General features: G+C 35.4%; 1 protein-coding gene across 4 annotated transcripts in view; it reads right to left on the bottom strand.

The window, feature by feature from the left end:
• The window catches only part of LOC112524416 (GTP-binding protein TypA/BipA homolog), a 20,131-nt gene extending 2,833 nt beyond the window's left edge, over positions 1-17,298 (bottom strand). The window contains exons 1-10 of one of the 4 annotated variants that reach the window (XM_025134210.1): positions 16,908-17,298; positions 14,846-14,920; positions 14,341-14,491; positions 14,172-14,240; positions 13,895-14,067; positions 11,674-11,811; positions 8,300-8,425; positions 5,851-5,949; positions 2,599-2,719; positions 2,437-2,500 (exon numbers count right to left, since the gene is read on the bottom strand). In XM_025134210.1, the coding sequence (XP_024989978.1) occupies positions 2,437-2,500; positions 2,599-2,719; positions 5,851-5,949; positions 8,300-8,425; positions 11,674-11,811; positions 13,895-14,067; positions 14,172-14,240; positions 14,341-14,491; positions 14,846-14,920; positions 16,908-17,258 (1,367 nt within the window). In that variant the 5' untranslated portion in view covers positions 17,259-17,298. Of the gene's footprint in view, positions 1-2,436; positions 2,501-2,598; positions 2,720-2,747; positions 3,041-5,280; positions 5,950-8,299; positions 8,426-11,673; positions 11,812-13,894; positions 14,068-14,171; positions 14,241-14,340; positions 14,492-14,845; positions 14,921-16,907 lie in introns of those variants that run through there. The other 3 variants (XM_025134212.1, XM_025134211.1, XR_003070388.1) reach the window with 3 other exon arrangements.
• Between the last annotated feature and the right edge of the window lie 699 nt (positions 17,299-17,997).

Raw genomic sequence — 17,997 nt, 5'->3', positions numbered from 1 at the left:
GATCATTTTTATAAGGTGAGTGTTTTATGCTTTGATGTATCAATTGTGGTATAACAATTGTAATTGTTTGAAACGGTTTATTATGTTTCATATATCATTCGGATTTCATCTAAACCGCTCAAAAGTTGACCGGATATTTTCCTTAAACCGCCCAAGTGTTGACCGGTTTATTCTTAAACCGCCCAAGTGTTGTCCAGATATCTTCTTAAACCGCCCAAGTGTTGACCGGTTTATTCTTAAACCGCCCAAGTGTTGACCGGTTTATTCTTAAACCACCCAAGTGTTGACCGGTTTATTCTTAAACCGCCCAAGTGTTGTCCGGATATTTTCTTAAACCGCTCAGCCATGTCCGATTTATCTTTTTCTACTCTAAGTAATTGTCCGGATTTCATATCCGGACAAGGTTGACCGGACTTCAAATCCGGCTAATGTGTTGAAACTTTTGATATGAAATTTCTCAAGAGAGATGAAATGGCGGTGTAACCACGAGAGAGATGAAAAGATATGTGATAGATATAGATAAAATGTTTGTGATATACAGGTTTGATTCTAAACTGCTAGTTTAGAAAGTATGTTGTTGGTATGAGTTATATGCACTCACTAGACCTTTTGGGTCTAACGCTCAGTTGTTGRACTAACCTGTTTTGCAGGTCATCATACCTCGCAGGATAGAGGCAAGGGAAAAGTTTAGAATTGATAACTTTTAGTTACTCATAAATGTATCAAAGAAAGTTTTTGTTAATCTGTATTTTGTAAACGATGTTACATTTTGTGTTATGAGTAATATCATGTGGATTATCTGTATGGTGGAAATTGTGGGATGTTACAAAGGCCGTTTGCAAGATGTGTCCCTTCATTCTATATCCCGTACATTGGATATTTATGGTCATACATAACATGCATAAAACTTTCATGCCTTGTGTGTAAAACACATCATAACGTGCCATCATACATATATTTTGGCTATATAAACGTATCATCATTTCGTGTAATGCAAATATTCAAAATCATCTTATCAATTTCTTCATAATGCATAAAATATATTTATATAGCATATATGTATCTCAGTAAATCTCATAATGTACTCACCTTGATTATGCCTAGCTTTTCCCTTAATTCCTTTCTTCAAGCTTGATTATGTATAAAGAGAGATTCTTTGTTTTTGATATGGAGCTAATAGTAACACTTCAACCCTTATTTATAGGTGAATTCATTGCATTAACTACTTGTTCTTCTTGCTCCCAAAATTGTTCTCTTATGAGAGTTTAACACATCTTTTTTAGGATAAGAAAATCTTGACACCTCATGCTTAATATAAAGGAATCTTGACACATCATGCTTCTAGCTTTTATTTGTCATGCTTCTAGCTCTTGCTTGTCATCATGAATTTTGCCAACACATGCTTCTAGCCTCATCACTTTAGGTTTGATTTCTCATGCTTTGCCTTGTAAGCTACTTGCCTTGAAAATATGATAATTTAATAGATGCTACAGCTGCTGGCACCGTTTTAGAGTACTTAAATTACTCATATATTTGTATTTAAGGTTTAAAACATTGTAATTTAACAAATATGAAACTATGGTGTTACATAGCTGGTTTAAAAAAATTAGATGTTTCAATCTCCATTTACACTTGAATTTGGATTGCCATGCCATACTGCCGCTTAATCTGACTTCTAGAAGACTGACAACAATACAGCTGACTTGTGTAAGGAATCCCTGTATCACCAAGCCTACAATAGCTAACCGCCATAAAGTCACATTACCTAGTACCTACAATTTGCCAGAAATCCATCCTCCACGCAAAAATACTGCCTAGCATTACCTTTACACTACATGACAAATCAAAACCGCTACTTACTATTTTATATTCTCACTATGGATATGAGCTAACTCATACACAAGTGGTCCCACTTCAGTATCTTAGACAAACCACACCATCGAACTCCACCAAATCCACCTCCGACATTATGCACAATTAGAGGCACTGTGTAATTCTTTGGGAAAACAGCATCGTCGAGAACCAATTTTCTAGGATTGAACTTAAGATTTAAGCAACAGCTATTTTTTCTGCTTATTCAGGTTTGTAGATGCTTCACAACCATAACTTTTTAATAGATTGTATTACCTCTTCTTTGCAAAGGGATAGAATAAGTTACTTGGCGTCAAAGTTGGAATCACTACAAGTGCCCATCAAGAATTCCAGGCTCAGCCTCTAATTAGATAGCAACGGCAACATCTTATTTCTCAAAACCTAAAAGTTCCTGTCTCAGACTACCAAAGAAACTGTATCTACTGTTGAAAACACGTTTAAGATCAGACTATTTCTATACAATAATCACAAGAAATGGAACAGTAGCTAGCTCGGAGAGAATAAAAAGTAACATAATCCACAAGTTCATACTACAACTAGAAGATACCAAGTGAGAAAACCTACATAACTTTTGGCGGAGAAACAGAAAGTTCAAAATTTTCACGCCTCATATTCTCGAGCAAGATACCTGGTTCAGTCACACATACACACACAGTAGAGCAAGTCAGCAAACATAATGCCTCAGAAAATAACTAAAAAAATATGGGTACTTTAAGAGTATATCACCTAATTGAAGTTCTCCCCTGCCTTGAACCTCATATGATTCTGCTAAACCAGGGATTACATTTATGGCTAAATTTGTTTCTGCTTCAGCCAATAGGCGATCACCAATTTTTCCTCCAGTTAACTACAAGTATACAAGGACAGTGAGGCATAAGAAACTATAGTGAAACGATATCAGTCGTAATTGCAACCACACCGGAGTCGATTCATCCTATGGGAGTCAAGCCAATTCAAATATATTGAACAATTGGCAAATGAAACGATACTAAAACTGTCATAAGCAGCCATACAACATATGATGATAGAGAAATTAAATCACTTGTTAAAAGAAGGCACACCCATTTGAATAATGGAGGAATACTACATAACACACCTGATGGCTAGAAAGTGGCATGTCAGGTAAATAGGTGGAAAGGTTGAATAAAGTAAACTATTGCCTATCTCCCTGCATCTCACAACAAAAGAACCCACATGATTTAACACACATGTTTATGAGTTCTTCAGTCAGCAAACTTGAAACTAAATGTACTTTGAAAATGTATAATTTCCTTTAGTAAGAAATCAACCTAACTCAAAATAAGAGTTTAGGAAGAAAAAAAATATGATTTCAATTGCCTGAAGAGCTCAAAAACCTGTGCCAATCAATGACGCCAGACTTATAGTAAGATGGATGGAGTATATATTTCACTTCAATGGATGGAGCTTTAAACAAAGTGAGCTCAAACTCATTGAAATCATTAAATTTCAAACAACAACTGAAGACGAGAGAACTCGCTTGAAAAGCTAAATGGCCGCTCGTAAAAAGCTTTAAGGTTTTGTTTTACAAACCTCAAACAAGTCAAGTAGAGAGATCCAATAAAAGCATTTTTCACTATCATAAACAAATGGAGCTCAAGCACAAAGACTAATGTATTGTTCTATATTACATAGAATTCTAGATTTTACAGTTTACCTACTTTCTAGTTACTTCATAGAAAATATATCATAGCTACTTCCTTTCCCTAATAACTAACATATTATACCTATAAAGAAACTAGAGAAAGAGATTGATGTTATTATAATAAAATGTCAAATATCATAGAGAAATAATAATGAAGGGGGAGATTGATGAGAGACTGGTTGGCTATATGATTACATCAAAATGTACCCCGTGTGTAGTGTATACATAATATGTATTATGGTGAGAAAGGGAATTGATACATCCATGTCACAATTACATTAGAAGTCTTTATGCAGGCTCAAGCACCATTTTCAGCCAACTCTAATCAGTTATTAATTGGTCTATCCTACAGCTGAACTAATATATCATGGGATTTACACTAGAGCAAATAGGAGACTCTTTCTTATCTTACCTATTAAAGAGTGAATGGGCTGATTCTTTAAATTCTTGGTTCAGCATCAGAATGTCAGATGCATGACCACATGCTGCAAAATGCTTCTTATCTGGTCCAGTGAAGGAATTTACTATTAACTATTCTGTTCCATATGTTGGATAGAGATCAAAAAGGTTTTGTTAAGAGCCTTGATGGAGATGCTATAAGAAGTTGCTGACAAATTCTTGGAAACCATGACAGACAACTTCAACTTCTTAAACCCATATTATAGAGAGAGAACTTACTATTTACGTAGTTTATCATCATTTTGCAACCAAAAAATCCAATTCCTATCAAGGCTGATGGTTTAAGTATTTAAAAAAGATTTAAGAATGTTCAATTTTGCATGTTTGTACATCTTTTAAGTTAACTCATTGTTTTAAAAATCGGTCTAGGTTATGCAGTCCAGACACATTTTTGAGGTTATGCCTTTGCTGTTGGCTCTAAGGCATACCCTTCACATTGATGATGCACCACGTGATGCGAACCGAGTCACATGCGGCATATAAGGCGTATTTGAGGCGCACGGCTCTTAATTCTCCTCTTCATTTAATAAATGAAACCCTAACGCTCACTCTTCCCTCCCTCGCGTACAACTATGTATTCTCCTCTCCTCCATTGCATATGATTCTGTTAGCTAATCCAGCAGATTTATCGACATACATACCTTCGGGAGAAGGCGAGAGGGAGAAAGGATTCTGGAAATGTCTCAAGCAGTATGGAATTGGCCTTGATTGGATGCATAGTCTATGAAGATTTAGCCATTACTCAAGATTTTGATGGTATAAAGCAAGAGTGTTTACTATAAACAGGGTGCAGCGGAAGAATCAATACCAAATGAAGTTGGCTGAGACGTCCGTGTGAATGTTTGAGTGACTAAATTTATTTTCAAGTTGTTTTGAAGACACCTGATTTTTTTATCAAGTATCAATTAATTAAGGTATTTAAAGACTTCTGGAATATTAATGAAATTAGTTGACGTTTCCACGACTTGCAACCAGTAAATTTATGACTTCTATGACTTTCATAGTTTGATATGGAATTAAAGTGTTGTTTTTTATGAATATTTTATTGGTTTTATTGTTGAGGCTTACGCCTCGGTTCGCCTTGAGGCTTACATCTCGATCTACTAAGGGAAAACGCCTCGTCTCGCATTTTCGTCTCCCAAAACATTGGTTCAGACATGCTTTTTAGATCTTTAAAGCAAAAGGAGAAAGAAACCAATTGAATTTAAGAGCAGGTAGATGTGGTTTTCTGAAAATATGATGGTTGGAAGGGTAATCCAGCACCAACTCATTAGCCGAAGTGACACCTTGATAAAATTAACTATGAGCTCAAGAGCCCAAATGTAACTCTGAAAATTGAAGTGTTGCCTACCAAAGGGATGAGATAAGGAACCCTGAATGAAAAGAGTAAAATTTAATATAAAACAACATTGTTTTGATGTATCCTATACGAAAGCTTGTATAGATAGCTACATATTCACTTCCCCATATATATAATGTACCGTAGACAACGGTTCTAATTTTAATTCCAATATCATTTAAAATCGAATTATGAACTAACCTAATTAAAGAAAGAATAAATTCTGGTTTCTAGATTAACTTTCATTCTGTCATTTATGAACAAAGTTGATCACAGTAAATGGAAGACGATGATGCCTAATCTGAATGTAGAAGTGCAAAGGGGCAAGAGTTAGGGCATTGGACTTCCTATGAAATACATTAGCACAATTGACATGTAATGAACACATATGCAAATAGCCAAAGTCAAAAAAATTAGAATAGTAGCAAGGTTCTGACTCTGCACAGTTAATAGACTTTGAAATCATTGGATAACTATTAAAATAAATACAAACTACAAGGAAACCTAACTCTCTTACTTGAGAACCATCAAGACCAGCCAGTGGAGAGTCATTCACACCAAAAGTCATCGAAATGGTTGGAGGATCAAGCTCAACAGTGGGCAAGGCGGTCATGACCTGGCAGATAATTTATCAATTACAAGATCAATATCATTATGAAGTAAACCCAAGATTTGTACGGTTGTAATCCGATATGATAGAAAAGAAAAATGACCATTCAAGTAATGGATGAAAAAAGTAGAGTAAGAGAAGGAAGGCACCATTGGTGCCTGACTGTCTATGTTTATGCACATTAGAAGTTCTTCAAATAAGATAGTCATGCATGCAAATATTAGAGGACTTCCACCAAGGATCTCATTTCAACATATTGGACTATAAGACTACTGAAAGTAAAACCCCTAAAAGGGAGAAAGCAAGCAAACCAACCACAGATTGAATTTTAAAGTTACAATAATAACTCAATGATTCCATGTCTGATACTCTAAACACCCAACACAAAACACCTATGTACAAGCAAGATAAGACAAAGTATCAATGCCAGACAATAAACCTGCTAAATCTAGAAGTTGTGATTGATATAGTATTCTTATCACTACTTAGTGATGTTGAAATTGATGTGTTACATCTACATCAAGAAGTTTATCTTGCCTTGTCTCCTTTCCATATTTCTCACTTAGCCTACAATCCCTATCCTATTTGTATACTCCAATCATGACAAAATGAGCCTTCTTAGAGGCAGGGCTTTGATCCGGTCAGCATGCTCTAGCATGGTTCAGTTTAAAGATAGTACGAGTGTACAACTATTAAAACTGCTGATGGAATTTGAAAACTGCTAACAAGTCTCACAAGGCTGCCAGAAAGAACACCTACACAAATGTCAAAAAGACTGAAAGCTCCTCTAGAAGGTATCTTTAATCCATAAAGATGGGATTTTCACCTGATACTTTGTTCAAGTGTACAAAGGACGCACAATGTCAGATTTATAACTCTTCAGCGAGCAAATAACTTTCAATACTGTTGGACATACTAGATTGCATGTTGCCATGGAAGTATAGATGCATAAAATAACAAAATCACATCCTCTGGCACCCTCTTCCAAATGAAGCTCATGCTTCATGCGAAATACTTCCATCAGTAGTTTTGAGGGGGAAACAGAGAAAAGAGAAGAACATCGATTAGGTGTGGCAATATTTCTCTAACATCCATCTTTGACAAAAAAATTAACTCCAAGCAAATCCAAGAGCATAAAACAAGGCAAAGAGCATGATCATCTTAATTTGATAATTTGAATTGGACTTCTCTTTGTTTTCTATGTTAAGATTTCCTTGAAATGTATTGCTCTATTGTTAGTGATGCAAAACAGTTCAATCCCAATAAGGAAGATGGAGGACAAATTATAGCCAAACATGCCCGAAGAGAACCAATGGAGAGTGGAGACAAGTTGTGAATGGTTGCTGGGATCTGTCTCTTCATGGCAGTGTCGTCATTATCGCATGCATATAGTATAAACAAATCAAATATTGATAACAAAGAACTTATTGGGCTCTCTTAGCCAATATGAAAAAAGGATTAGGGAAGGACATTTGACCGTGTTGATGAAAGAGAAAACAGGTCCTCATTTTTACCCAATAACACAACGTTTTTATTCTTCACCAGTCCACACCTAAGTTTATGTGTGTCTAGTTGCAGATCCCCTTTTCCCTAGATATATTATGACATCCCCCTCTAATGGTTTGATCTCCTGTACCTGCCCATTCACTAATTTTCTGGTTGGATAGATGATCTGGTTTCAGAACGTACTTGAACCTTCAACCCAGTTAGCTTGAGTCTGCCACTGCCAAGCCCACCATCATTTTACATTCACTAGTGATTACTATTGCCCTTCGCATGGGCACGTGATAAGAGAGCAAGCTACTAGTGTCCCAAGCAAATAATCTATTGGTTCCATTGATCACAAGGCTTAATTCGCAAGAATCATCAAATGATACAGCAGCAACGTAATGGCCAAAACAAATGAAGGCAGGTGTGTGGACCATGTACTTGAGCAAACATGAGCTGTACAAGGAATGATGGTATTCTGTGATATATCAACAAAGTCTTAACTCGAAATAATGTCCAGTTCAGTTCAGTTCAGTTCAGACATCCACCACCTCTGACTCGATCCAAAAAGCAACAAACAGAAGGTTAATGAATAATAATCAGTTGCCTGCCCATAACAAGGCTTCCATTAGTCTTTTAATCATAGGCGCATTTCATGATGTCTGATTTGATCATGATTATACACCAACATGTAAAAGATGATATCTTGCTTTATAGCTGCATGAACAAGAGCTTAAAACATTTTTCAGCTACCGACACTTCAGCCATTATTTTAATCATTCCTTTCAAAAAATGTGTTGCGGGTGGTGGTGGGTTGGAGGAGAGGGGGACTAATGAATGACTGCCACAGTATTAGTTTAAGTCTTACCTCCACATTTGCTACTGTGTGCCCAATTGATGGACTCTTCAACCCTGCCATTGATATTATATCACCAGCACCGGCACAATCAACATCATACGAGATCATCCCTCTGTTTTTCCTTAGCTTCACAACCTAAACAAATATACAATACAAGCATTAAACAATAAAAAGTCCAAAGTGTTAATCTTGAGATAAACAGATTGATTAATTCAGTTAAGTATCTCACTAGGTCAGTAGGTTTTATTTAAACAATTAAAATAACAAGAATTTACACAGCAGATAACTCAGAGATCGGCTATTTTTCAACTTCAATTTTCCATCAGTTCCTTGGTAGGTTTCTCAAAGCATCTCCAACAGAATCTCCAAACTGGAGAAAATAGAGATATTGTAGGGGGTTTTGCTCCAACAGACTCCAAAATGGAGAAAAGACGAAGAGTGAAATTTTATGCATATTTGGAGAGAGAAATACTCCGAAATTAAATTTTGAAGAGAGAGTACGTTAATATTTTTTATTTATATTGGAGAGAGAACAAGAAATTAATACTTTATAAAAAGTTTAATTTAGAGTTTGTTGGATATTAAATCTTTATTCCTTTTATCACTTTCATTTCTAATCACAGTTGGAATTTCTTTCAGGGAAAGTTTTTACGCTTTTCGGTATATGTTTCTGTGCAGATTGTGCATGTTTTTAATTTGAGTAAACTGTGATTTCGTCCCTGTGGTTCGTGAAAGATTGCGATTTTCATCCCTTTGGTTCTGAAATTTCTATTTTCGTCCATATGGTTTGTATGTTATTGCTGTTTTTGTCCCTATGGTTTGTAATTTATTGTTGTTTCCGACCCTGAGACTAAATCTATTAAAAACCCTCCATTTAACTTAGGGGTATTTTAGTCCTTTTTCCCTTTTTGGTCTATTAAATATCTTTTTTGGTATTTTAGTCTTTTCGATTTTAATAAACTATGTATTTTTTTATAAAAAGATAACATATAAAAAATTACTTTGTTTTGTTATTGTTCATGATAAGATAATTAAACATTTTTCATACATTTCGTTTTTTCATATTTTTTGTCATTATAATTTTAGTTTCTTATAGTTTGATTTCTGTCACCAAGTCATTCGAGAGCAAGTCGTTAAGTACCCCTCACATAATAGTATTTTAATTCTTATTTCTTCATCAGGGACCATAAGAAACTAAAACTATAATGACCAAAAATATAAAAAAAACCTAATTGTATTACAAATATTTAATTATTTTATCATAAACAATAACAAAATAATATAAATTTCTTCTGTATTATTTTTTTATCAAAAAAATACAGTTTTATTAAACCAAAAAGACTAAAATACCAAAAAGAGAAATCAAAAAATATATTCAATAAACCAAAAAAGAAAAAAGACTAAAACACCCTAACTTAATGGAGGATTTTTAAACATATTTAGTCTCAGGACGAAAACAGAAATAAATTACAAACAATAAGGACGAAAATCGTAATTTCTAAACCATAGGGACGAAAATCGCAATCTTTCTTAAACCACAGGGACGAAAAAATCGTAGTTTACTCCTTTAATTTTAAAGGTTATGCGGGTGAAAATGCGTTCAAGGTGAAGAAAGAGAAGAAAGATCAAGTGAATGTGGAAGAGAAGTTTGAGAAATTTTGTCAAGAACGAGCCAGTGAAGATGGCTTTGTCTATCAAGAAGCAAAAGAGAAAGAAGAGAAGGAAGAGGTCGAGGGAAGAAAAAAAGAAGCATTGAAGAACATAATGCTTCGCGGCCGTAAGGAAGGCCTTTTAATTCATGAAAACTTCTCTGCCGCTGCTTCACGGCCATGAAGCCCTGTTGCTGAACTTGGTTATCTGCACTGTTTACCTTTCACGTGCATGAAGGATTTCTTCATGGCCATGAACAGCCCTAGCAGCCCAAACTTCGGAAGGCATTTTGAACTTTTTGCCATGCCTTTATATACTTTTTAGTGTTTTTCTCTAAGCATTCAGCTGTTTTCAGAAATAAGACTGAAAATACTCTAGAGTTTTAGTTTTGGTTACATATACTTGAGTTTGGGGAGGAAGAACGCTTGTGCTACAAGCTTATGCCATTGGATCTCGACTTGCCATCGGTTTGCAAACGCTGAGAATCTTCTTCCCTATTCTTTCAATTTCTGCAATTAGTTATTGTTTTAACCCAAGTCTTCCTATCAATGGGTTGTTCTTGAGTTTCTTTCAAATTTTTAGTTTGTTTGCATTAGATTCAAATATTTCTAGTTTTCTACATTTACTTCTTGTTTAGTCTTTCATCATTCTTTAACTTCAGCATCATTTGATTTCATTTCCTACATCTTCTTATGTTTCTTCACTGACTTCTTACATTCATGCACTCAATTTTTTTTGCATTTTATCAGTTCTTGCATCTGTTTTTCTAGGTTCGTTCTCATCTACTGCATTTAGTTAAATTTCCTGCACAATAATAAACTTCTATATGTCTAGTTTTAGTTCATTGTTTCTTTATATTTGCTTAAATGCTATTTTCGATTAGGATATAATGTAGTAGTTTTCTTGATTTTGGTTTTGCTTCAATTCATTGTTTAGTTAAATTAGTTTTAAATAACTAATTGTTGCTAGGTTTTTGATTCGGTTAACGTTTGATTCGATAATCATCAATTTGGGTCAAGGTTTTGGTATCAACCAATTATTGGGTAACAAACATCAGATTTTAACTAATCGATTTTTTACCTAATGAAAGTTAATATGTTGTCAATTAGTCTCTTTTTAGTGTTCGTTTGGGTTCAAATGGAAGTTTAATCCAAATTTTAGATTAAATTGGTGAGTGACAACAGTGCTAACATGAAAATAGTTAGGAAGGTTATTGGGAAAACGATTTGTTTAACCTTAATGTTACTTTCAAACACTTACAATTTTACGGAAGTAAAGGTAAAATTTGTTCAATAAAAGCTTTTCCACCTCGAAGAGAGTTGAAGTTGATTTGCATAACAAATTCTCATCATTACCGGAAATTCAATTTGATATTACCCAATGCCCATTAGTTTGTAGTTTGCTTCATTTTGTTTTTTCTTAAGTGTTCCTTATTTTACTTGCTTTCATTTATTTTACTTGCTTTCATTTATTTTGCTTATTTTCTTGTTCCAGTAGGTATAAAAATCAAACAAGCAACTGATTCACATAGCTAGACTAGGATCATTAAGTGGTCAGTGCATTGACCATCACCTCCCCGTGTTTGACCTGTATGCTACACTCCCCTACGCTTGCGGTATTGATTTTAAAACACGTCATGGCATATGCAAAAAAAAAGACGTCATGGCATATGCAAAAAAAGAGACGTCATGGAAAACAGAATTAAGTGCAACAAGTAGTATTTGATCACATACTTTTCCATCTTCAATTTTGACGACCCCAGAATCTGTGCTATGTAGTCCATGAACCCTGTCATTGATACGAACAACACCAGATGTAATACGCCCAGTCAAGATTCTTCCCACATAATCATCTTTTGCCATCATAGAAACCTGCAAATAACAGTTTTACTACTATTTCAAATTTGCCCAAAATAAGGAGGGAAGTGCACAAAGTTAAACAAAAACAGAACAGCAGAAGGGAAGTTGTTTCTTAAAGGATGAAAAAAATAGAAGGTTTTCTTAAAGCACTCTGCCTCAGGTTGAGAATGGAAACATCTTCTTTTAGTAACCCATGGCATCTCTAAACTTAAGCCAGAAAAAGAACATATTAGTTCCCACTGCTAATAACAAATCCCCCTGAAATATTAGAGGTCTGCCTGTTGCCCCTTTATTTTCCCATAACATGGTGTCCAACTCCAACTACAGAAAGTAGTGGGAGTTATTATTGGTGTCTTATACAGCAAGATATAAACACAACTAGAGCAGAATAGCAAACACATCAAGAAGAACATAAAACTAAATAACAATATTGCATTTTCACATCTATATTCTTCATGTGTTTCTTTCTTTCTTCTGTTTGTTGCTTTTTTAACCTCTTTCTCTGTGTTTCCATTGCAGACAAAAAAACACAAACCTATTAGATATCTACTTAGACTACGAAACCTACCGCCCACATCCCACAAGAACGGCATCATTATTCTTTTGAACGGCCTAAAATTATCTTTATTTCCCCACATTTGGTAAGCTTCTGCCCATTCCAATCACTACAAAAGTAGGTGTGGTTCATTTGGTCCATAAAAATTTGGTTTATTCTAAAGTGCAATGGTACTTTGGCCAATGGCCAATAGTCACTAAGTTTCATCAGTATGCATATACGGTCAAATGGTACATTTTGTCTAGATTACATAAACTTAAAATATATAACTTTATCAAGGATTATATAAACATAATATATAATCTTTTTCAATTTAAAAGCACAATGGTACTTTGGCCAAAGGCCGATGGTCAATAACTTTCATCAGTATGCAGACCTTACCTCTACCCCAAGGAGTAGAGATGTTGTTCAAGAGCGAAGGAAGTTCATTAAAATATAATATATATATATATATATATATAAGTTTGTCCAGATTATATAAACATGAAACATATAAGAATTAGAAGTTTGGCATTGTGCAATATTTATATAATTACTTCCTTTAATTACTAGTTTTACAGACTCATTGATACAGTTGCACAAAAAAGACTGGCAAACATTTCCTTCAGATTGAAAAATGTTGTTTAATGAGCAAAAGTTGAAAACAGTGGACTAATCATTGCCTAAACTTTTGCGACACTTAATTAAGCGATTAGTTGCTAACAAAGCAAATCATCCCAGGCATCTGATGAAGTTGCCCTAACTATTGAAGAGCTTAGCAAGGCCTAACATCTAGGCGGCCGCTTAAGCAACCCTAGGTGGGAATTTTTAGAACATGCCATGCAAGAATAAATCATGACTATATGTACCCCAGAAGAAAACAAATCCACAACATAGCGACGATATGTGTATCCAGACTACATCCTATAACCAGAAACTATGAAGATCATCTTTAAATTTTGTTTTTCATTCTTTCATGATAGATTTTCTTTTCATATCAAGTTGTCCTTTATTCCATTAGTTCACAGTGCAGCCCTAACTTCGTAACTAGTACCTTCTTCCCTGGTAAAATCTTTAAATTTAGCTGCATTTCTATCTAGCATAAGCTCAACTACTAGTGCAACCAAACATAAAGCCAAACTATTACAAGTACATTTTGAATCCCCAAACTAAAGAGAATTTCTTAACAGTAATACACCTCCATGGCCATCACCAGACAAAATCATTGAAAACTGGACTCCGCATACCACAAAGACCAACTAAAGGGACGACCTTTGTATGATTAATGATTTGGAAATGTTTAAAGTTGAAGATCTATCAGTAGCCTGTGCAGCTATGTGAAGTATGAGTACATACTTTATAACCAACTAAAATACCAACTAAGAAGCAGGTTTCTACTTCCTCAAATAATATATAAAACCCATTTAATGTGGATGAACGATAATTTATGTTGGCAATTTCAGGTCTTTACTTATAGAAGGATGCATGAATAAGTGTATATGAAATATATGCAAATGGCATAAAAGCACTAAATGTATAATGCACTGGAAATTAACCAACCAGCATTTGGAAAGGTTCATCAAGGTTCGCCGTTGGTGGGGGAACATATTTTACTATTGCATCAAGCAACTGTGACATATTCTTGGTATCATCTGGAGGATTCTTGGTGAATGTTGACGAAGCCCAGCCTTCTTTAGCAGAAGCATATAGAACCGGGAAGTCAAGTTGCTCCTCTGAAACATCAGTTTCATATATGATTCAGATAAGACAAAAGTAAAGAATAAGATAACAAATATAAAGAAAGCAACGAGCATGATCTGTTTCCCAATCTCCACACCTGATGCGCCAAGGTTTGCAAAGAGGTCGAATACCAAGCTCTCAACTTCATCACACCTCTCCTCACTAACTGCATGGAAGACAATCGATAATATTTGAACCAACTAGAACTCAAGTATTGCAAATAGAATAATTCACACGAATAACATGAACTTGAAGAGAGATCATACCTGAAGGTCTATCTACTTTGTTTAGAAGTAGAATAGGTCTTAGCCCATATCTTAAGGCTTTAGCTAGAACAAACTTTGTCTGTGCAAGAGGCCCTTCACCAGCATCCACGACTAAAATTGCTCCCTCAACCATACCAACAACCCGCTCAACCTAGGCATTTGTAAGAATGGTAGAAAAAAGAAAAAGGTGACTCGATGGTAATAAATATTCTCTGATAACGAATAATCATGTGCAAGCATCAAACAAATGATAATTGCAAAGATAGCAAGCACTTTCAGCATATTTTACAATGGTGTGATACAAATCCCTCCTACTGAGACATGGGGTTCTCCTAACTCATTAATAAGGACAAGCCTGAAAATCAAATAAGAAGTATTGAGTTCTGTTTAATTACTGGTTGCAAGTACATATCTATATTTTTTCAAGTTCTGTAATAACTCTCTATATCATTATAACCTCAAAACAAAACAAAAAACCACATGTGACTGATCTTTCTTAGCTTACCTCACCACCAAAATCTGCATGTCCAGGTGTATCAACCATGTTCAGCTCATTTTCTTTCCATGAAATTGACGTGATCTGCAATAGAATATAAAAAACTTAGTTTAGAAGGAAATCAACACAACTAACCTTGTAAAAAATAGGATCTCACGCATAGAAAGGCATTACCATACGCAGCAACAAAATCATCTTAGAAATAGTGACATGTATTACTACAGAAAAGGTACAAATTCATTATATTGCCAACAGACTGTAACTGGGATATTTAGCAATAAAACCAGAGCCTTCTAACAAATTGACTAGAGTTCTTTTTTTTATTTTGGTGGGGATCAAGTTAAGGACCATTCAGAAATTTACTTGTACAGGGCATCTTCATTATTGTCCCACATCTTTTGTAACTGTAAAACCCTTAAGCACTAGGTAAGAGATACCAATAACTGATATGATGGTTTTAGTTGATTTGGATGTTAATTGGGTTATTTTGTTGCTTAGGCATCAGTGGCAGTATAACAACAGTGGCTTGTCGAGGTGTAGTGGGTTAAACTCATGTATCTCCTTGGAATGATGGATTTGGCTACAGAAGTTTATAACAGCAAATCGCACATTAGTTGATTATGGATGGTGAGCCTTTTACCTGTCCCTTGTTACTGAACCACCAATAACATCCCAGCATGGTTTTAGTTGATTTTGATGTTATTTCGTCTAGCTTGTTGCTTTCAACTTGGGGGATACAAATTCAGATGTGATTGTGAATTGAGATCCCCTTATAATTCATTGATGGTGAGTTCATCAATGACTTCTCCACGTGGTTTAGATTTGAGCTAGCTTACCGCTGGCTATAAGTTTTAGACCCGGTCTCAAAATAAGTAATATTTCCCTTGTAAATTGCCAAATTAAAAAACTCTCAATTTGAAATGAATGTACAAAAATATAACAATTAACAAATAGCGACTTCAATAGTTCAAGACATCCACAAACATCTCAATGCTCAAGTATCATGAATTACATTTATCCCAGGCTAGAAACTTTATCTTTTAACAGTCTCATTATATTTCCTTTTCTTATGTTCATTGGATCACATCATTGGATTGTTTTTTCAATCAAAACTAATAAGCTTTGGCTTATGGCTTAGGTGAGTCAAGTTGAGAAAATTAAGAGAGAGACGCATACAGTTTGGATCAAAAGAAACTTCATTATCACATAGTATAACAAACATAGCTTTATCAATAAATGCAGATTGCATATGAGAGAAATAAAACCATCATCATCAACATCCCAAGTAAGATTATCACTATTCCAAAAACCACAATATTTTGTAGGTCTACATTACAGAAACATAACAAGGCAAAACAATTTGACCAGACTCAAATTAGGAACTTCCAAAATAAAGATTGCTAGTGTCAAAGACTCGAAAGAATGAAATGTAATTGATCTCTTAATGATTCAACAAAAAGAGTCCTGCCCCTTCAAGATCAAACTAACTTATTGAGTTTATACTTCCTCCATTGTAGAAGAAAAGTTACCCCTTTCCTGTTTGGTCTGTTCTGAATGCAAAGCTCTTTAGAAGTTTTGGTCTATAAATTGTCCTGAAGGCCCTATTCCAAACTTAATCATACAAATTCCACAAATTTAATGACAGTTAACTGTTATTCAGCAAACGTGAAACTTTTAAAATTTGAAAGAAAGACAAAAAACACACGCGCACGTAAACATAGCTCTAGTTTGAAAGGGCAAGTGTCCTCAAATTTATCAAAATTCAAGAGTAAAACCCATGAATTAATTAATACAATTAATTGCTAAAAGCCAGTATCACTCGCATATAAGTGGTCTTTACAGCCTAAACGAATATGATATACATCGATATATATATATACACACACACACACTGATCTTTTGAGTTGAAGCATATTACTTCACACCAATCACAAACAAAAAAGTGATCATTCGTTAAAATTCTCACTTATTTCTTGGCCAGGTATAGGAATATACAAAGGTTGCTTATTCTTGCCAATAGCAACACTCTAAAAAGCATAAGGGAATATAAATTACTGAACAGTGTATGCACCTTGGAAGCGATGGTGATGCCACGCTCCTTCTCAAGCTGATTAGAGTCAAGCGCACGTTCATGTGGGATGTCGGCGCCGCACTGGCGTAGGAGACGATCCATAAGAGTAGTTTTGCCATGGTCGACATGGGCAATCACCGCTACGTTGCGGAGGCGGCTAGGATCCAGTGCGCCGCCAGGAGCAGCTGAGTTGGAAGCAGCGGTAGCGGTGGCGACGGAGAAGGAGCGTGAGATGCCGGCGGCGCGTGCATGTAGGAAAGGTTTGAGATATGAGGAGGGGGAGGAGGAGGAGGAGGCGGAGATGGATTTTCTGGTGGTGGACCAGAGAGCACGAACCAGTGGTCCGACCATTCTCGTTGCTCTGAAATGGCTCGGTGGCGATGCCCTGTTTCCTAATGGGTTTTGTGGGCTAGATACAGTCCATCGGCTCTGAAAAACACAAACGATGTGGGGGGTTTTAGGGGTTTTGACCCGGGAAAACATCCCGGTGTACCCAGATGGGTACCCGGGTCCAAATCGTGCATCAAAAAATTTAGGCGTTATTTAGGGGTCGTTTACCAAATGCTTATTCGGATAAGTAAACATCAAGTCATATTATCTTACCGGATGAATATAGTAAGAATCAAGAATTTCACCCGGTATTAATGACACAAGGACCAAGAGTCTTACCCGGTAAGTGAGAACGACGACTCTTACCATGGTAAGAGCTTACCGGGTAAATTGTTGCATACGATACCGTTTTAGTGAACTAATATCTTACCCGGTAAGTAAATGATAATGTTAAATTTTACCGATAAGCGCTTACCTGGTAAGTGTTTGGTGAACGGTCCCTTAGTTTATCGAAATCGGGCAGAAGATCAAACCTAACCCGAACCTAAATATCCCTAAAAAGTTAGGTTTTGGATTTTTAGATTTCGGAATATTCGAGATTTTGCATAAATACCTTATTTCGGTTTTGGATTGGATTCAAATTTCGGACTATTCGGGATCCTAAATTATATTTTTGTTCAAGGGAAAACTCCAAAAAAAATGAAAATTGAGTAACGTCCTAATAGCCATTCATTTGTAAGATAAGTACATGTCCATACGA

This window comes from Cynara cardunculus (genome assembly GCF_001531365.2).
Source record: "Cynara cardunculus var. scolymus isolate 2C chromosome LG 13, CcrdV1, whole genome shotgun sequence".
NCBI classification, from domain to species: domain Eukaryota; kingdom Viridiplantae; phylum Streptophyta; class Magnoliopsida; order Asterales; family Asteraceae; genus Cynara; species Cynara cardunculus.
This window is presented reverse-complemented; position numbering and strand designations above follow the sequence as displayed.